General features: G+C 53.3%; 1 protein-coding gene across 4 annotated transcripts in view; it reads left to right on the plus strand.

Annotated features, from left to right (window-relative positions):
* CMIP (c-Maf inducing protein) overlaps positions 1–21,138 on the plus strand; it is a 229,176-nt gene that overhangs the window by 179,970 nt on the left and 28,068 nt on the right. For all 4 annotated transcript variants that reach the window (XM_077133124.1, XM_077133125.1, XM_077133128.1 and 1 more), the window contains 5 exons: positions 4,039–4,080; positions 9,655–9,717; positions 12,433–12,513; positions 16,442–16,545; positions 17,124–17,228. In XM_077133124.1, coding sequence (XP_076989239.1) covers positions 4,039–4,080; positions 9,655–9,717; positions 12,433–12,513; positions 16,442–16,545; positions 17,124–17,228 — 395 coding nt within the window. The remainder of the gene's footprint in view (positions 1–4,038; positions 4,081–9,654; positions 9,718–12,432; positions 12,514–16,441; positions 16,546–17,123; positions 17,229–21,138) is intronic.

The following is a 21,138-nucleotide window of genomic DNA, read 5'->3' on the forward strand; positions in this document are numbered from 1 at the left end:
CAGCTCCACCTCCACCTCCCCCCAGAGCTGGCCCCACAGCAGCTCCTGGGGTCCAGGCTGACAAAGCACGTGGCTCCAATCACCCCACACAGCCTTAAAAAATCAGGGGATTTCACAACAAAGTCGGGGCTTGCAGATCTCTTTAAAAACAGCAGGTCTGGCAGCGCGTGTGCGACTGGCCCCTGGAAGCCGCCCTTTAGACACACCTGCCCCATGTGCTTGGCCCTTGCCCCCCTGCCCTGGCCATGTACGTGTGCCAGACCTGGTTCTGGACCCTGGAGCCAAGCAAAGGCCCTGCTCCCGGGGAGCTTACATCCCAGCAGAGAGGCGGTCAGCAGACAAGGAAGCTTCATCAGCCCGTCAGCTGTCCATGGGGGCTGGGGGATTTAGGAAACCACTTGTTTCTGCAGACTAAGTTCCAGGCTCTGTTCGGAGGCTTTCCAAGTATGAATACTTCTAGCTTATTTACCTGCCTGGCCCCAGAGGACACTGCAGTGCTCGCCCATGGTTTAAACTTTACCCACAGGTGCCAAAGTGATGCCTCTGTCCCCTATCCCTGAGACTGGCTCCCTGCTGCTCCAGCACCCTCAGCTTCCTCGGTAGCTCCCCGCTCCACCCCACTCCCACACAGGCTCCCTACTGCCTGGGATGCCTCCCTTTGCCCACCAGTCACGGGAACTGGCCCAGGCCTTGGTGTCTGCTGGGTGGAGGGGCTGCATGCATGGGAGGCGGGGCAGCAGGTAGACTGCAGACCCCCGGGATAGTCACAGGTGTGCTCGGGCTGAGGCAGCCCTGTTCAGATTCCTGCACAGAAAGGGTTCACGTGCAATGTCTGCAGCTCTGAGGCCGAGAGGCTCACGTGCCCGACTCAAGTTCAGGCTTCCCACGCAGGCCCGGAGAGAGACCACGGGCCGGCCTGTAACCGCAGAGGAGAAGGACGCGCACCACAGGCAGCACACACTGTGTGCCAGGCGGGTGCCTGAGGCCATGCATGCCGCATCACGTGCAGTATTCCCATTTTTGCCAAGTGGCGGGCTAGGCTGTGTCCAGGCTACAGATGAGGAAACTGAGGCCCTGAGACCCTGAGTGACCTTCCCAGCCCACGTGGCAAGTTTATACTTCTGCCAACAATTCCAAGTGAGGGATTGCAGGGCCCCCACCTCGATGTCACTGGAGTAGGACCTTGTCAGGATGATGGTGCACAGGGGACAGATGGCACGTGGCAGGACTCTCCCAGCTTGCACGTGCCCCAGTGATCACATAGCCATGGCCTTAGCAACACTTCTTGGGCTTTAAAGCAAGGACCTCAAAGTCAGCTGACCGTCAAGTACCAGGTGGGGTTAAAGGCACTAAAGGAGAAGGGGAGACGAGACGCTCCTGCCTGCTGTGCTCTTTCTCTGCATGCCAGGTGGTGACTTGGTGTCATTCACCAATTGCACTGGCGAGAGCTGACATTCCGGCCCTATCCCAGCGTCCTGCTCAGGCGGCTGCCCTCTTGAGCCATGATGCTTCTTGGAGGGACACTGGCATTTTTTTGAGCAAGTACTATATGACGGTCACTTTGACAAGCACTGGGGGACACTGATGTTTTGAATTTCTCCCAATGACCTCATAAGGCAAGTATTAAAATTTGCAGAGGAGTCACCCGGCCTGCGAGAGATGAGGCCAAGTTTGCCCCAAGAAGCGGTGAGCCAGGGGCTGGGCCTGCATCTGTGGTTGGGCCTGTGGCTTGCGGAGCCCACGCTCCTGCACGGAGGTGTGATGTAAATGGGAATTGGCAGAGACTTTCAGAGAGTGGAGAACAGAACAGTGTAGGACAGTGGCCAGTTCTGCCTGCAGTGGCCACGTGGCCTTAGACAAGCCATTAACCCTCACCGTGCCCCAGTTTTTCAACTTTAAATTGGGGCTAGTCATAGTGCCCAGTTTGGAGGATTGATTCGGTGATAACAGAGAAAACACTTCGTTCTGGGCCTGATGTACAGTGACTGATAAATGGTTAGAGGGGAGAGCTAGCAAGACAGATGCATCTTCCTACCTTCTTGTCCTCTAAAATATATGATGCTAGATTCCTTCTCTATCGTCTTTACTCAAGTTGTTTCCAAAGCCTCCTCGGGAGATCATCGGTGTCTTGAAACCAACACCGGTTAATGCAGTGGCTAGTAGTGAGTGCCTCTATCCGGGGCCGTGGTGGCCCTGGAAGAAAGAAGGTTTCCTGCAGACAGCTGTGGCTGTCACCGCTGACCAGGACAAAGAAGATGGCACAAGGAGAACTGGGCTCTTGTGGGAAGGTGCCTGGGGGTAAGGAGTGGGCTGGTCCCTTCGGAGCTGTCCACGGCAGCTGTCCACAGCAGGCACTGCAGCTCCGAGGTTGGAAGTACAGACTTGGGGGTCAGGACAGCCAACAGTTGAGCTGCCTGCTCTCCCTCTTGTCAGTCTGCACCTGGGCGTGGCCGCATCACTGAGTCTCGAGAAACTCATCCGAGTGAATGGGATCATGAGGGAACCTGTCATCAAAAGAAAGCGGGTGGAATGAGTCTAACAAAGCCCTTTCATGGAGCTTGTGGCACAGTGAGCTCATCAGTAGCAAGCACAGACCCAAACCAGGCTTCCCTCTACCTGGGGCTGTAAAACGACTGATTTTTAATTATCTACCATAAATAGGCTGCTCAGATTCCACTAGCATCCACAAAAGGAAAAAGATGTTAGAATCCAAAAAGCCTCCTTCCCTGTGCACTTGGATTCCAAGGCTCATGGGGGTGTTAAGTCGGCCCCTGCCTGGGTCAGCGTCTCGCTGTGAGAACCTGGGGCTGTGGAGCGATCCCCAAAAGGACTCCTGGAATTCAGCACCGTCCCCATTCCCTGGCACCCGTTCATCCCTCGGGCAGCCGCTATCTTTTCTCTCCCTTCACTGGTACAGTCGTGTCAGATGCCCCGAAGCTCTGTGCACCTGCTCAGGAGCTGGAGCTCGGGACTCCTCACCAGGCACTGGGACCAGTTGATCCGGCCAGTTCACTGTTAAATGCAGAAGGTGGTTCTGTTAGGAAAGCAGATTCACGTGCACGAAAGCCCACGCCCACGAACACAGACAAAAACAGGACACACCACCAGAGCAGCAAAGAAAGGAATTTGAGGCTGTCTTCGAGTTTTCCTGCGATGCCTTGTTTCCCGCGTATTCATCCCTGACCTCGTCTGTATACTCAGGATGGCGGTAGCAGGCACCAAATGTGTTTGGAAAATTCCAGGTGCAGGTGAAAAACAAAACTAAAAAAGTTACGCAAGTTCAATCCATTAAACCTAATTTTGTTTTTGCAAGTCAACTGCTAGAAATTTGAACTCAGCTGAAACATCTTGGGCTGGTATGGGGAACACCAGTATTCCCTAGGAACCTAGTTTGAGAGCCACTAAAATAATATCCTTGCCACTTCCAAAAGCGTCTCTGGCACAGAGTGAGATTACGAGAAGGTCTTTTGCCGTACATGTTGGTCACAAACCTGCCTTCTGACTTCCGGGCGGTATAGCTTTGACAAGGTTCAAGGCCTGTCTGTTTCTCCTCTCGCAACCCTTGAACAAGGGGAATTATTATGTTCCCCATTTACGGAAGAAGAAACTGCATCTCGCTGAGGAGAAGGGAATCTCCCAAGGTCACGGGACTGGCCAGTAGTGAATTCTGCCTGCCCCATGCTGTCCTTTTCAAGCCCTGCTTTTGAGGGTTCCATTAGGGAAAAGGGAGAGGCTGAAAGCATTTTAAAACTGAGGGAACCTTTGAGATACAAATGTTTTATTCTCAGGGGTGCAGGGGTAGTTCAGTGGTAGAATTCTTGCCTGCCATGAGAGAGAGCCGGGTTTGATTCCTGGCCCATGCATTTCCCTAAAAAACCAAACAAACAAAAATTCAACAAATGGTGCTACAATAATGGAATACTTACGTGGAAAAAAAATGAAATGTGACCCTCGCCATACAGCATACAAAAAACAAAAACGTTTCATTCTCCTAATGTTGTTTCTCCCCCCTTCTGCTTTCCCTGTTCTGTCCTTTAGAACACAAACTTGACTACCCAGGAGCATGAAAACATCATTGTGGTAAGTTTCTCACGCGCTTGCTCTCTCTTCGCTCCTGTCCTCTCCCCTGCTGCTGGTGACTCTGGAGGTGCCCGTGTAGCCCCCTGGCAGAGCAGTCCTGCCCCAGGGTTATCTTTTTGTCACGCCAGACCTGCCTCCCTCCTGTTCTTGCACATCTCAGGGTCCCGGGGCTTGAGGAGTGGAGCAGTGACCAGTCTCCAAGGCTTATAGCAAATGGGTCTCAATTGCCTCCTCCTTCCTTAGCCTGCCAGGGCGAGCCCAAAGCAGGAAATGACAGAGACCAGTCGTTTATCCAGAGGCGTAACCATATTAGCTGGAAAGTAAACGATCTCTTTCTTGTTCCACAATATGTTTCCTAATTAACCCAAAAATAGAATCTGGATTCAATTCCCACTAATATGTAAAGTGAGATATTTTCTGGGAATTGACTATGATGTAAGCATCTTTGAAGTAAAAAACCTTCCTAGTTGATCTTAAGCTATGAACTGTGACTCTTGATAGAGAGAAGGAAGAGAATAAAGTTGCACCCACTGGGTGTCAACCATTGTGCCATGATGCATTTGAATCCAGAGATGACTAAGTTGGCCCTTGCCTCCAAGGAGCTTCTCCTGTATTGTCAGAAAACAAATGTGAGTACTACACAAATAGAGGCATGAAGTATGGAGAGTGGAGTGATGCACTCACCTGGGAAAGGAGCCAGAAGGGCTTCCCAGAGACAGTGATGTCTGAGCTGGGTTTTGAAGGAATGATAGGAGTGTGCCACGTGGCAAAATGGGATAAAGGTATTCCAGACAGAAGAAACAACCTATGCAAAGGCACCGGGATTTAAAACAATATGGTATGTTCTAGAAGCAGTGACCCATTCAATGTTGCTAGAGCCTAAAGCTGCAGGAAGCAGAGATATAGAATGGAAAATGAAGCAGGAGGCTAGGTGGGGTCTTGGGGCCAGCAGTCACCTGCCCTGGCTGCAGCATCTCAGCCCCCAAGCTCCTAAGTATTCTCTGTGCTGAATCAGGGCTTCAGGGCTCCACCCACATGGCCCTGGCCAAACCCTCCTGGAGAATAGCCCTCCTTTCCTTGCTGGTTCCTGTGAGCACAAAAGGAGGTGTGGAGAACACCAGCAGCAGCTTCCGTAGAGCCTCAGCCTGTATCTGAAATTGGGAAGGGTACCGGTGGGTGTTCGCTAGAATTATACAGGCTTTTTTGGGTTCTGCCCTGACCATCCACTGCCTTCTCACCAGAAAAGGGGAAGAAGTCTACCTGGGCACACCACCCATCACCCACAACCACCCTTCTCTGGGATAATAGGAATTAATAAATGCATTTACCAAACGCTGGATGGGCAGGAGCCTGGCACTGGTCCGTATTCCCAGAGATGGGGCTGGACAAGATGTGGGCTCTGCTGTTGAGGAAGTGACCGTGTGCTGCGAGAACCTGGCAGGTTAACAGACAGTCGAAAAATAACACGATTAGGGTGACCCTTGAGATTTGTTCAGGTGTTAGAGGAGCACAAAGGGGCACAGAACCACCTCTGTTGGGGTGGTACTGGGAGGAAGGTGACGGAGGGCTCCTAGGAGGCGGTGACCGAGCTGAGTCTTAAAAGATGGCTAGCAGTGTGTGCCAGGTGAGCAGATCTAGCCGGGAAAGACAGCCCAGCACAGGGACCAGCCTGGGCAGAGGCACAGCAGAGAGACTGGCTGGGGAAGAGCCTGGAGGCAACAGGCCGCAGGGAAGGAGCCAGAGTCTTTCTTTTCCCACTGGCAGCACCTGGGGCCCCCTGGGTGTGCCTGGGCCCTGGAAGGAGGGCAGGCGCTTTGGATTTAGAGTGAGCCTGGGAAAGAAATTTTGATCTGAGAAGTCCAGGCAGCATTTATCCAGCTAAATTGGCTGCACTGACCCCTTAATTGTGCTGGCTGAGTTTTCCCTTGCCCGCTCAGCAGGGAGGCCTGAGAAAGGAAGAATTTGCTCTCCCCCCTCACCCCCACTGCACAGCCTCTCTTTCAGAACTCTTTTATTACTGTCACTGTTATTATTATCATAAAGTCTTCCAGAGCCTCCTTTCATTCTGGCAATTAACATGATTTTGTTTGACCTACTGGCAATTAGTCTTCTCCCAACGGGGCTCGGTATTTTTTTGCGTACTTCACCCCCTGCGACTTTACTTGGTTTCATTCACTCCGTCCGTCAGGCGTCTGTGCAAAAGGTCATTGTGGGTTAGGAACAGCTGGCACACGACTGGATGAGCGTGGGTGATGGGGGACTGGGCTTGGGGCTGTGGTTCAGACCCGAGTTCAGATCCCACTCCCTCACATGTGGGCTGAGACTTGGGGCGAGTAATAAAAGGACTTTTATTTAATGTTATTAACGTTTTAAATAATTTTGCTAGTATTTCATGAGTATATATTCTTTTTTTTTTTTAAATTAAAGATTTCATCTACACCCCAAGCCTCCTAAGGTGGTGACACACATACACACGCAAACACACACACACACACACACACACGCGCGCAGGAAGATGGATGGGCTTGTGCTTTTATTTTTTTGTTTTCAGCATTAACGACGTGATGCTGGGTGTATTGTATTGCATTTGTTTGTTCACCTAACAGTGTGTCTTGAAGGTTTTTCTCAGGGCACCAGGACCTCAGCACCACTGGCACTGGGGCAGGAGGAGTCTGTGCTGAGGCATTCCCGGGCATTGCAGGGGGTTGAGCAGCAGCCTTGGCCTCCACCCCCTCTAGCACCTCCTCCCAAGTTGTGGCAACCAAAATGTCTCCACACATTATCTACCACCCCTGGGCGGGGGCACAGCCACCCCCAAGTGAGAGCCACTGGTCTACCCCAATCTTTGTAATGGCTGTAGAATATTTGTATTTAACTAGATGGCCATTCAGATAATCTCCAGATAACACTCCAAGCCTCAGTCTTTTCATCTGTAAAGTGGATGTAACAGCATCTTTCTCACAGGGCTGCTGGGCGGGTTAAAACAGCTGCTGCATGTAACGTGCTTAGTAGAGGGCCAGGCTCATACACAGAATCCACAAAAATATGAGTTGTTATTACTAATTGCATGTTTAGAAATTGCTAGTTGTCTGTGACCAGAGCAGCCCTCGTAACCTCCTTCACACTCTGTGTCTTCATTTATACAAATGAAAGTAACTTCCGTCTGACCTCACAGAATTGTCATGAGGATCAGATGAGATAATGGCCATGAAAGCACCAAGCCCGTGCCTGACACACTGTGGGCACTTAGTTTCTACCCCGTTTTCCTCGACTCATTCCTGTGGAGGCTTGCAGGGGGTATAAGGGTCTCATCTGAGGGAGACTGAACCTTACACAGGGCCCAGTGAGTGGAGCCACCCACCGGGCAGTGGCTTGCGGCTGGGAGGGAGGCGTCTGGGCCTGACCTCATCCTATGTTTGCCAGCCTGACCACGGCAGGTTGCTTAGCAGCCAGCACGCCGGGAGAGCTCAGCAGCTGGCTTCTTTGCTAGGAAGGCAAGAAGGAAGGAAAGTAAGCAGAGAATCCCCATGTCGGACCAGGTGCCGAACTTCCAAAAATGAGCCTGCAAAGCTGACCGCTTGGCCTTGGCTTGCTCTGGGTTGTTGTGCTTTGTCTCGTCTGCTTTCTGTTTGCATGCAGTCCTTGTCCCCAGACTGGTTCCTGGCCGTGGAGAGAAGTGGTGCCATGAGGTGGCATGGTCAGTGATGCCCTCGGGCTCTTGAGTCCCACAGACGTGGGTACAGGTCCCCACTGGCACTTTCTAATTATCTGACCTCGGGTGACTTACTCTCTCTGACCCTCAGTGTCCCCATGTGTGAGAAGGGGGCACTTCCCAGCTTGTGAAGATGAAGTAAAAGGGTGGGGTCAGCACCCAGCCTGGCACCCGGAGGGGCCCAATTACAGCGTCCGCGGCTGTGAGGGTTCTTAACTGTGATAACCGTTACTCGTCCCAGGGACTGGTCCATGCGGCTGGGGAGGGGCTGTGCGAGGAGGGTTGGCTCTTTCCTTGCCTCCCTCGAATCCCCACCCCTCACTGCCCAGGGGAACCCCTGCAGCTGTGGGGATGTACCGTGTCTCACCATCCAGCACGGCAGCTGCTGGCCACAAACGTTCTGGAGCACTCGAAGTGGCTTAGTGTGGCTGAGGAGCTGTACTTTTAAGATTATTCCTCTCAGCTCAGGTCAAATGCAAACAGTCCCAAGGCTGGTGCTGGGGGCGACACAGCCCTGGTCTCTGTTGGCGTCCCTGGGCACTGGCTCCAGGAGCGGGAGCCTCCACGGATGGCTTCCTTCCTCACAGAGGACCGTCACTTCATAGCTGGCACTGGTCCACTTATTCGGCCTCCAGTGATACTTTCCTTTCCCTCATGGTTCTGAGAACAAATGGAAGGCCTTGAGGGACCCCTGCCAAATTCAAGGGCATGGCTTTAGGGGCAGATCTGAGGAGATCCTCCGACACCGAGGGGGCTGGATCTGTGCTGTGAGAGCAGGAGATGGGGAGCCTGTGCCATCAAGAGCCTTCCTGGGAACATGACAGTGTCACCCTCCCTGCTGCACCCTCTGGGCTGGTGTCAGAGATACGCTGGGCTGGTGGATTTCCCCCGCAGGCCCCGCTCCTGGCTGTGAGAGTGGTGGGGCTACAATGGGGTGTTCCCAAACCTGACACTCCACAGCTTCTAGATTTTTCTCTCATCATCTCCTCCCAACAGCCCTGTGAAGCACTAGCTCTTATGTTCCCCTTTCTATAGACTGGAAAGCTAATTCCTGCCCAGAAAGGTTGAGCTGTTCGCCCAGGGTCACATAGCAGGCAGTCTCGGGGCTGGGTCCTGGGTCTTGGGTGTCCTGTTTCCTAACCCTCTGCCCAAATGGCAAATGGATAGTGGACCCTGTATGAGCATTAGTCCAAGGGCTAGCATCTGCTCAGAGCCGGCCCCGTGTTTGGCTCTGTGAGCATATCTCTATACCAAGGCTCTTAGCCGGGGGTGAATTTGCCCCAGGAGGCATTTGCCAGTGTCTGGAGACATTTTTGGTTGTCACAGCTTGGGGGTGGGGGTGTGACATCTAGTGGATTGAGACCAGGTTTGCTGCTAAACACCCTACGATAGACAGGGCACCCCCACTGCAAAGAATTATCTGGTTCCAAATGTCAGCAGTGCTGAGGCTCAAAAACCCGGACTTTGACATGTGGCCCCAGCCAACCCCCGGTGCTTCTGTTGCCTCCATTTGATGGGTGGGGAAGCAGGGTTCAGAGAGCCACAACAGCCTCAGCAGTCCAGGATTCGCACTCCGGACTCAGAACTGCCGTACCCCTCATCAGGGGTCTCACCAGGGGCCTCGGGTTCTGGGGGCTCCAAGGGGTCATAAAACCCCTAAAGAGTATGCGTTGTTATTGGTGTCTGTTTTTTTTGAGGGGGGTCATTCGACTGCTTCTCTAAGGGATCCTCGACTCCGCCCCTCCCCAGCAGTGGGTTGTTTTCCTGGGTGAGTCATCCTTCTCATGTCGGCAGGCCCTCCACCACCACCACGTACGTGTCCTTCCTCGCAGCCCGACTGACGTGTGCTTGTTGTCTTTCAGGCCATCGCCCCATTGCTGGAGAACAACCATCCACCACCGGACCTCTGTGAATTCTTTTGCAAGGTACGGACGGCCTCCTGGGTCCCGGGGCTGTGCTGGCACGCCCACCCTGTGCGTGCTGGGCCACGGGTTGCATGACCCCGCTCAGGGCCCTGGACGTTTCAGAGGCCTTGCCAGGCGCCCCGTTTGGGGGTTGCGGCCCCCTTTCTGCCAGTCAGCTGATACTCAAGGCCCAGGTCCTCACCGTGGGAGGCAGGGAAGTGCCTGGCTTTTCTTTGGAATCACTTCACGCTGTCTTGGAGACAGTTTGCAGCAGCTTTTCTGAGCTTCTGACGTCAGAGCTGAGTTATTCTTAGCCCTGGCTGGCCCACAGTGGGGGAGTGGCCCTGGGGCTCTCCCTGCACGGAGACACAGGCAGGTACTGCCAGGTGGGCTGGGGCGAGCCTGAGAGCGGGCGACCACTCGCCAGGCCTGCAGCCAGCCTCCTGTGGGGTCACCCAGTGCCTGCCCAGCACCCCTTATTTGCTAGAGTACAGCTCAGTGGTCTAGGGGCTACACCAGCACACAAACCATTCATATTTATTCTTTACTGTGTGTGTGTTTAATGGAAAGACATAGGGCCTCTAGCTTGCCACTTCCTGGCACTCCCCTCGTCAGCTCCTTCCTCCCTGGCTCGTGGGCTCTGCAGACCATCATTTTGGGACTGTGAGCGCCAGGAAGACAGAGCAGCAGCAGACAGAGCAGCAGGCACTTGGAGCAGAGGGGCACAGGGTGCACTTGGCTGCCTGGCCCCGCCTGCAGCATTCTCTGTACGGGATTGTGTTGTCCTCACCTGGTCTGTTTGAGTCCATTTCTCCACCACAAGACCCTCCCCAGTGGCCTGTGGAGCAGGGGGATCCTGGCCCACTGACCCAGCATGTCCAAGGTATTTTTCAGGACTCGCCAGTGTGTCCCTTGCCCACATGCTGAGGTGGGTCACGCTGGGTGGGCAGTAGCAGGCACATTTTTGCCAATGAGGGTGTGCGAGTAGGATGTGCGTGTGCAAGCAGGCACCTGGTGTCTAGGTGTCATCAAGGTGCCAAGCCCCTAGGACACACGATGGGGAGAACCACTGCTTGGTGACCCCAAACTGCTGCCGGCACTCGGGACGGCACAGCCCCACCAGGGTGGCGTCAGGTACCAGAACTGGGGCCCTGTAGAGAACAGCAGCTGTCCCTTACCTGCCTTGCCCTGTCATCTCGTCATTTTATCCATTTTAATCCATATCCTCTCCATGTCCTCCTCTCTGGCTGCAGGGGCTCTCCCAGATGTCACGGTTTTCAAATCCTTGTTCTAAAACAATGCAACTTTGTTCAAAGTAAATCTTGCCTTGAAGCACAAACCTGGCTCAAATCAAAAAGGCTGTGGAGTATGATTTGGGGGGGTGAGGGGAGTCTGTCCCTTCACCTTCACCCCTCTTCCTGTCCTAAGGCTGCCCTCAGGGCCCCGTTAGAAAAACAGTGAAGTAAGGTAGAAACACACCCACTGTCCACCAGCTGATGAATGCATGACCAAACGGCCTGCCTGTACGGTGGAATATTATTCAGCTATGAAAAGGAATGAAGCATGGATACTTGCTACAGTGAAAGTATTATTATTATAAATTATTATGAATTATAAATTATTCATCTCAGTGAAATAAACCAGCCCCTCCCAAAAATACCAAATATTGTACAATTCCACTTATACGAAATCCCTAGAATAGGCAAATTCATGGAGAGAGACTCGTTACAGGGGCTGGAAGAGGGGTGAATAGGGCATTATTCCTTAGTAGGTATGGTCTCTGTTTGGCATGATAAAAATGTTCTGCAAATAGATGGTAGTGGCAAATTCACAACATTGTGAATGTATTTTAATGCCACCAAACTGAACACTTAAAAATGGTTAACATGGTAAGTTTTAGTCTATGTGTATTTTGTCACAGTCAAAAAAAAAATGATAGGAAAAGAAAAGAGAAACAGTAATGTAGAAGAAGCCATCCTTTGAGCATTCCCTGATAGAACTCTTTCCCCACCCCATTTAAAATGTGGGGTGGCCCTGCCACTGCTGCAGGGAGGAGGGTGCAGGCCCACCATGCAGCCTGCAGAGAGGGGAGTTTGGGGGTTAGGGTTCCCCACTCTGGCTCACCCAGGCAGCCTCTCCCACCACACTCGAGGCCGCTGGGGGGAGGAATGTTTATCTGGGATTTCCCAGGGGAGCCCTGGGATAATGTCCAGGCCCCTTGTCTTCATTCGTGTGGCCACCTTACTCACTCGCAGGGACGAGGGGGTTGCCAGCGCATGCGGGACGGTGGGGGCTACATGTCTGCTTACTCTCCATCCTTAGAAAACACACAAACAATGAAACACCAGGCTGGGGAAATAAATTACACCTGAGAGCTGGATTTGGCCAGCAGACTGCCCAGTGCTCAAAGCCAGCAGCAGATCACCGTGCAAGCTTCAGGATGCTGGCGTCCGAAGCCTGCAGCCCTGGCGCGCTGGTGCCCTGTCTCCAAGGAGGCCTTCCCCCGCCCTGTGCGCCCTACGCTGTGGTTCTGCCAGGGTCTCGTTGTGCCAGGCAAGGCTGGTGTTGGGGCGCAGTCGCCTGTCCCAGCCTTTCACTGAATAACAAGCTGCCGGCATATACTGCCCCCCGCCCACTTTTCTTGTTCTGAAAGAAAATTGCCCCAAGCCTCGCGGTATTCTCTAGCAGGAGTGCCCCCACCCCCCCACCCCCGGTGATGCGCTCCTCTCTCCCCAGCACTGCAGGGAGCGTCCCCGGTCCATGGTGGTCATCGAGGTGTTTACGCCCGTGGTCCAGAGGATCCTCAAGCATAACATGGTGAGTTGCCCCCCCACCCCACCCCGGCCACCAGGGTGCAGGCAGCCAGGGGAGGGGCCCTTCCCAGAGCCTCGGGGCTTGGGGTGCTGCCAAGGAGTTTGGGGGATTCCATGCGGCATCCCCTCCTTGGCTTTGTTTTTTCCTATTAAAGCCTAAAGAAGAATGCTTTCACAGTATGTAAGAATCCTAAAAAAGACTCTGGCTGGGGGAAAAGAGACAAACCCCTGGGGAAAAGAGTTCCAAATAATTGTCAGAGGCACACCGCGCTTGGGGAGCAGTGACTGCTTGGGAAGGGCTCTTTGAAGACATCTGACTTCAAAGGGAGAATGTCAGAATCTGGACAACCCGCCCCCCGCCCCCGACTCCACCGTACAGTGGCTCCTTTATATTTGCTTCATTTTCTGGGCCAGGACTACTGGCTGTGTAATAATTTTCTGGATAAAAATCAGAAGAGCTACAGGGCAAATCCAGACTCATAGTATCTGGCACGGCTGGCGGAGGTGAGGGGCCCCAGGGTGGGAACCCTCCCTTGTGGACGGGATGCCCCCCAGCGTTCCCGGGCCCTGGGCACGACGTAAAGCTCTGTCCACTAATTACCCGCCGTGAGCTCTGTGAAGGAGAAGCGCAGGCCCCTGAGGGGTCGCAGCTGTCTGCTGGGCAGAGATGGCACTGAGACTAGGTGCGGAGGTGCCGTCTTGGGGAGCCCTGGCCGCCGTGCCCCACAGACCTCGGACGTGCTCCCATGATGCTCCCTGACACTTGGTCTTCAGCTGCCCTGTGTCCCGTTTGGGCCCTGGGTTGGAGACTTGGTGGGTACTGAGTCACTGGGTAGCACCAATAGGACCTCTCATCACCCCATATGTGGGCTCCCTCTTTAAGGGGGCATTGGATCTTGGGGTATGGGGGCAAATCCTAGGCCTCAGTGGTGTGCTTGAATTCCAGGGCTTCCCCTCTCATTAGAAAGCATATATATCTTGCATATATATCCAGCGCCCCATTTCACAGATGAGCAAACCGAAACTTAGAGAGGTTGGAAATCTCAAAGTGTGTTCCTCACTGGGCCCAAATATGTTACACGCAAATGGAAAAGCCCTTTAGGTGTTACGTCTGGAGAAGTGATCTGGCTTTGAAAAGTCTAAAAACAATTGGTGAAGTTTCATCTACTAGAATGACCATGTATCCCTGGGCCCACTTGCCACTCATGGAGTATCCTTCTGTGGCAAAGGAAGCAAGATGTGGCTGTGGTCCCTAGTGGGCCACTGGGTAATCTAACTTCTTACTTTCCAAAGGGAGAAGATTTGACTTCCCCAGGGAGGCAAAATGTCCCCTGCACTAATGTCAAAAGGCTGCTAGATCCTGTTAATGTTCATTTCCAAGGAAATGACCTTGACCATCCAGGAGCCTCAGCAGTTTCCATAGAATTGTCAAACCCTAAAAGTGGAAAGGAGGCTTCAGAGATGTCATTTACGAGGGGAAAAGAGGCCCAAGGCCACCCAACTTCCTGTTCCTTTTCCGGTGGACTGGTGGGTTCTGGTGGCTTCTTTCTCAACAGTTTGAAAACCGTGCTAAGGGAAGTCTGAGTTTTCTCTTTACGCAGGGGCCTCATTTTCTAGCCCAGGAAATGTTTGTGTCTGTGTGCCTGTGTGTGTATTTGTATGCATGTGTGTCTCTGTGTGTGTGTCTGTGTGTACATATCTGCATAAGGTTAACGTGTGTGTGTGTGTGCATGTGTGTGTGTCGTCAGTATTTGTGTCTGTGTGTGCATGTCTGGGCATATGGTTAGTGTGCTTGTGTGCATGTGTGTGTGTGTGTGTGTGTTTCTCTGTGTGTCTGTGGGTGTGTGATCCACCTGAAGTTTCTCCTGCCCTCCTTGTGTAAAGTCTAATCCTAGGCAGGCTGTAAGGAAACGAGTCCATCTGTGTCCCCCTCCCCCCCTCCCGTCCTGGAAATTCGCTCCTGCTGCCTGGCAGCCTTCAGCTCAGGCCTTCCACGGGCCCCATGGGATGCTCAGATCCATCAGGAAGATCTCACTTTTATTTTCCTTCACAGATTGGAGTCACGACTCAGGTTGCATTTTTTTTTCAACAAGTTCCGTGGAGGAAGCGGGGTGGGGGTCAGAGGGCCAACTTTGGAGACGCCCAAGCTTCCCGCAGTTCTGGGGAGATTCGGGTCAAGAGCCTGCTGAGACCCGTCCTCCCGTTCACCATGCGGCCAAGGGGTTTGACCATCCATTGACAGAGCTGCTGCGTCAGGAGCCCAGGGGCGTCCTCCCAGCCCCTCCTGCAAGGCAGGCCGTGAGGCTGGGGTGGGGGGCCTTTCCCGCCCACACTTCTTTCTCTGCAAGTCCCCAAGCCGAGCCCCGCTGCAATGTGTAGCTCCTGGACATGCCTTTCTCCCTGCCGCCTGCCCAGGAGGGGGAGAAGACTGTCCAGCAGGCAGGGGTCTCCTCGTCCTCAGTCGGTGTCCTCAGAGTTTGGCCTCAGCCGTGGTCACAGAGGCTCCACTGAGGAGATGGACGTGGTCTCCTCGCTCCCACCCACCTGCCTCCCTTCCCCCCAGCGCGTCTCTCGCACCTGCCTCTGCTTCCTTGGCGCCTACTGTCCTCGAGCCTGGTCTCATCTTCCTTTTTGAAGGGCAGATGCCTCATGAGGGTGGCTTTTTCGACAACCAAAGAGGCAAGATCATCGACATGCTTTAAATTTTGACCTGGAACCTGTCCTGAAACCCAGGGGGGCCAGTCCCTCCAGAATATCAGCCAGTTCCATCTCCCTCCAAAATAGCGACAGCCCTTTCCACGTGATAAAAGTAGAATGGGTAACGCCCAAAGACCCCTAAAGATTGGGAGAAAGATCAAAAGAAAGGGAGGAGCTATACAGAGAAGATAGGATTTAATAAATGAGTGTGATTGCTGAATCATTATATTGATATTTCTTTTAGTCTCCAGTGTCCTGGAGCAGCTAGAAGGAAAACCCTAAAATTGTGGAACTGTAACCCATACCACTCTGAAACGTATTCTATAGTTAATTGTTGCAGTGTGCTTTGAAATTTATGGCTTTTTGTATGTTATTTTTCACAAATAAAAAAAAAAGGTAGTCCCAGAAGCCAGAGTAGGAGAAGCGCCCCACCCCCACCCCCAAGAGCCTGTGTCCAGAGCCGCCCCCACCCCCTGGCCCCCTCTGGGTACTAGGCTCTTCTCCTTCCTATTTCATCTCATCTCCCTTCAGGAGTAAGCAGGCGTCTTTTGACTAAGGGTGACAGAGTTTGGGGACATGGGGTGTTTGTCTTTCCAGCACTACCCATGCCTCATTCATATGCCTGGGAATTCCCAAAGACCCCCTCATCCCCACGACAAAATCAGTGATGAGATGGGGCATCTCATCACTTTTGCCTTACTGAATGACCTCAGATCATAGCTCCTAGAAAGCTGGGACGGGAGGGGATTAGAAACTCTCGGCTAACTGAGAAGAGGAGTTTCGAGCTTCCCCAAGGGCAAGGATGGGCATTGGAGGTCTGGCCAGACATTTGTGAGTTCCTTATGGCTGTGCATAAGGGCAGCCCTGCTTGACAGTTTTCTAAGCATGACTGTGTAGCAGCTCAGTTCTGCCCTACTGAACACAAGAGTGGGTGCCATGCCAGCGTATTAGCCAGAAAGTGCCGGAAAAGAAACTCCAATGTCCGGAAATTTCCAGATCTCCACAGACAAGCCATTAAAGGACTTAAGCAAGGATGTGACAAGGCCAGTTGTTCGAAGTGCAGAATGTGTGTGCTTTAGAGAAAACGGTGGTGGTTGGGATACTTGTTTCCCACAAGCCCAGCAGATGTGGGCAGAGCTGGGCCCCCACACCCTTGCTGGATCCCCGGCTACCTTGAGCAGTGCTCCTGGCGTCTGCAGGTCTCCCTGAGTGCTCCTCCTCTCCTCCCCCTGCAGGACTTCGGGAAGTGCCCGCGGCTGAGGCTGTTTACTCAGGAGTACATCCTTGCCTTGAACGAGCTCAACGCGGGGATGGAAGTGGTGAAGAAGTTCATTCAGAGGTGGGTCCCTGCCCCTGCCCCCGCCCCTGCTCCCACAGCTCCTGCCACCCCCCCTCCCCTCCACTCCAGAGCCACTCGCTCACTGAGGCCCGGGCAAGCCCTGGGCGGCCCGCGACAGGCTGGCATTTATGGGGGACTTCACAACTCTGTCCTGGCCCCCGTGCTGATGGGGGACCATAATAATCGTCCAGCGGGGACCTGCCTGAGAATAAAAGGGGATGTCGTGTATATTCAGTCCAGATTCATGGATGTGAACGTGACTGTGGCCGGACATGCTAGCATCGGATACCAAGCTCTTCCTGTGAATTAGAGGAGTTGATGCTCATAACCCAGTGGGGAAGGGGCCATTGTTGTGCCCATTTTAAAGCTAAGGAAGCTGAGGGCCGCTTATCCTGGCCATTCAGCTGGATCGAACCTGGCTGCATGGACGGAGCTTTGCTGGCTGCCTGTGGCAGAGTCAGCATCCAAGGCCAGAGGGGGCAGCTCCACGGCCAAGGCTCAGAGCCCCCATCCCCCACAGCAGGCTTGCTGCCACCTGCTCCCTGCCAGTGCTCAGCCCTCCCTCTGCTCTTTTCCAGCATGCATGGCCCCACCGGGCACTGCCCCCACCCCCGGGTCCTGCCCAACCTGGTGGCCGTGTGCCTGGCAGCCATCTATTCCTGCTATGAAGAGTTCATCAACAGGTCAGTTACCCTACCAAGAGGGCTCCCACAGGCTCCTCAGCCTGGGCAGGGGGATGGTACCACCCAGAATGGGGACAGTGGGTCGGGTACCACAGCTGGCAGCTTGCACGGACTCACTTACCAGGGAGGGGGCAGCTCTGGCTGGGCCAGCTTTGCAGTGTGTGTGCCAAGGCCTGTGAGCCCACTGACTTAAGGGCCAGTCCCCAGCAACATTACTGGCAGTATTGTTCACGTGCAACCCATGGGTGTGTCCGTGTGTGAGAATCTGTTGCGTGCACGCTTGTGTGTGAATGTGCATGTGTGAATGCATGTGTGTGAATGCATGTGCATGTGTTGAACATGTGCATCCATGTGTGTAGTGTGTGTGAATGTATTTGCATGTGGTGTGGTGTGTGTGTGTGTTGGCATAAGGAGTGACAATAAGGTTCACTCCCCTTCCCTCTGTTCTTTGAAAAGCTAGCCTGTTGCCCAGGGAATGTTTATTGAGCGCCCGCTGTGTGTAACGCCCTGTTCCAATGCTGGGGAGTAACTGACGCAGCCCCTGCCCCTACAGGGCTTACCTTCCGGGGAATTTAAGTGTAAATACACATGCAGGATGGTGTCGGGTGGTGAGAAGTGCTGAGGAGACAGTAAAGCGGAGCAGTGTGGTCCAGAGTGACCAGGATCAGGGCAAGGCAAGAGTAAGCTCTGGGGTCAGGGCTTGGGTGCAAGGAGCTTAGTGGGGTGATGGTCCCAAGGGCAGTGAGAGGGAGCGGGGGCAACCTGTGATGTGCGTGTTAGTAGCAAGTAACCACTGCAGTCAGGTGCCACCTCCTCCCTTGGGGCCCTCCAGAGAGGCCATGTGAGAGTGACGCAGAGTTGCCCCAGGGAGAGGCAATGAAGCTGGGGGTCATGCATTAGCTCCCATCCCTCCTGCGAGGCAGAGTGACAAAGGATGCCATCATTTCATGTAAAAACATCCTGCAGTGACCTCCAGAGTCACTGGAGGGGTATGGAGTGCAGGGTGCTCATATGTAGCAGACATAGTGTCTGCTAGAGCCCCTCCATCCAGTTGAGCAAGTAATGCATTGCACAAGCCTAAGGGGACCAAGCTGTGCCTGGAACCACTAGAGTGGGGCAGTGCACAGCCTGTTCACCCATCCCAGGCATCCCTTGTACACACGGTCATTTGCCCCTGGCCACATGCATTCCGGGTCTGGAGCTGACCTGTGTGCATTTGAAACTCACACTGCCCCAGTGGCTCCTGGGAGCGAGAACATCCGGAGTGTCAGATCCCACAGCCTCCGAGTCATCTCAGCCTCCACGGGCCTGCTCTGTGGACACCTGAGCAGGAAACAGCTCATCCCAGCGTTCTCCCTCTGTGTCTCAGAAGCCCTGCACGGCTTCTCTGGAGCGGGGTTCCCCTGCCTCAGAAGCAGGCAGCAGAAGGACTAGGAGACTGGAGATCACTGTCCCAGTTCCCACCCCAGGCCCTGCAAGGAATTCTGCTGCCAGGATGAGGTCAGGGTCGGGAAAGAACCAGCGTTAGGCACGGCACACACCTGAACCCCGATGGGGAAGGGGGACAGTGGTGGCTGGCTCCGTTTCTTCTTTTCCTTCCCTTGACATTCATTTATTGAGTGCTCGGTATGTGCCAGGCGCTGGAGGTGGAAAACGGGCTTCCTGTTCCGCAGGGAGGGAGCAAGTAAGCGAGCATTTGCGAGGCAGTGTGGTTGGGGCTGGGACCCGAGAAGCCAGCGGCCTCATCGCATTTGGGGTAGTGAGTCTCCATCCCAGCTGCACATTTTAGTCACCTGGGAAGGTTTTTAAAAATAAGGCTGTAGAGCTAAGCCTACGCTTTCCGCACAGCCCAGCAACTCTACTCCTGCATCTTTTGTTCTACTCGCCAAAAAAGGATGTAAACGAATGTTTATAGGAGAAAGACTTCCTCAGCTCAGATGGCCAGTGAGAGTAGAATGGATAGGTGGCCTGTGGCCTGGACATACAAAGGAGCTACTCGATAGCAGCAAAAACAAATAAACTAGTCCGTGAGCCCACGGTGGAGCAATCTCACCAATGTAATACTGAGGGGAAGAAGCCAGATCCAAAACACACATGCCATGAAGTTCAAGGACAGGCAAAGCTGCTCTGTAGGGGACAGGCCAGAATGGTGGGTGCCTCTGCCATAGGGCACTTGGGGGAAAGCATGAGGGAACCTTCTAGATTCCTAGAAATGTTTCAAGTCTTAATTTATGTCATTGGTTCTCAGCTGGATTTTTTTTTACTGTCTTATTATGCTAAAACATGCAACATAAGACAGCATTTTAAGCATTTTTTCTTTCTTTTTGTATGCTGAATGGTGGGGGTCACATTTCATTCTTTTTCCATGACTGTCCTGTTATTGCAGCAGCATTTGTTTAATTTGGGGGCGCGGGGGCTGGGGGCTAGTGCACAGGCTGGGAATCAAACCCAGGTCTCTCACATGGCAGGTGAGAATTCTACCACTGAACTACCCTTGCAGCCCCGTTTTAAGCATTTGTAAGTGTACACTTCAGTAGTATTAATTACATTCCCAACCTGTGCTGCCATCACTACCATCCATTAGCAAAACTTTATCACCTTAAACAGTGTATCCACGAAGCAGTAACTCCTCGTGCCTCCCCAGCCCCACCCCAGTCCCCGGGGATCTGTAATCTACTTTTTATCTATGAATTTAACTTATTCTAGATGTTTCCTATAAGAGAAATCATACAATGTCTGTTCATTTGTGTCTTATTTCACTTACCATAATTCAGCAGGTTATTTTGCCTCTGAGGGACAGTCTACAACGTCTGGAAACATTTTTGGTTGTCACAACCTGGGGGACATTAGATGTCAGGAGCTTCAGATGGCTTCCTCAAGGGAGTTTTGTTTTCAGTGGAGACCTCCTGGCTGTTAGCAGGGCAGGGGCGGGAAGAGGGCAGCATGCGCAGAGGCCAGGCATTCACTTCTATCTGTTGTTCCGGAGCACCTGCTTCAGCATCGCCTGGACGGGCTTTTTAAAATGCTCAGGTGGTCCAGTGGTAGATTGCTCGCCCTCCATGTGGGAGGCCTGGGTTCAATTCCCAGACCATGCACCAAAAAAAAAAAATCTAAAATGCATATTCCTGGGCACAGCATTTCTGGGCCAGGGCTCTAGGAATTTGCATTCTTAACAAATTCTGCAAGTGATTCTGCCCCACACTGAAGGTCAAGGGTCTCTACAGGGGAGTTGTTAAAGGAATTGGAATGTGGCTGGAGCAGAGCAAGAGAAAGAGAACCAAAAGATGATGCTAGAGAGGAAGGCAGGGCCAGGCCACAGACGGCCTTGTTGGCCAAGCCTCCCAGATAGTCTTGTGCAAACCCAGATGTGCATGCAGAGGACCTGGGTGGATCTTGGAGCAGGGCCACTACGGTCCAGTTTGGCCTCATCTTAATCAACACATCTTCAAAGACCCTATTTCCATTACCTTAGTCACCTGCACGGGACCAGAGGTTAGGACTTGAGCATGTCTTTTGGGGGACCCCATTCATGCCATAATGGGTGCCCGGGATGGAGGCCTGGTGAGGGAGAGGGGGACCTGCCGGCCCCCACACAGGCTGGTCCCAGCCCGGAGAGCCGAGCCCCTGGGAGCCCACATGAGCTCAGTTCCAACCAATGCCTCTCATTCCTCTGGGAAGGAGCCCCAAGGCCTCCTGCCATCATGTGTTTGGTTGGTTCAGGTCCGTTAGGCCCTGTGGGATGGTCCCTTCAAGATAAAACCCCGTGATGTCCTGTGGGGACCCCCACCATGCTCGTGGTGGGTACGCGATGTCCTTCCATACAAAAGGACAGCTTGACCCAGGTTAGTGTGGCTCTCTGGAAAATCACTGATTTGAGCCAAACAGCCTTGAAAATCCATTCCTAAATCCC

The sequence above is a fragment of the Tamandua tetradactyla genome, chromosome 16 (genome assembly GCF_023851605.1).
Source record: "Tamandua tetradactyla isolate mTamTet1 chromosome 16, mTamTet1.pri, whole genome shotgun sequence".
In the NCBI taxonomy this organism is placed as follows: Eukaryota; Metazoa; Chordata; class Mammalia; order Pilosa; family Myrmecophagidae; genus Tamandua; species Tamandua tetradactyla.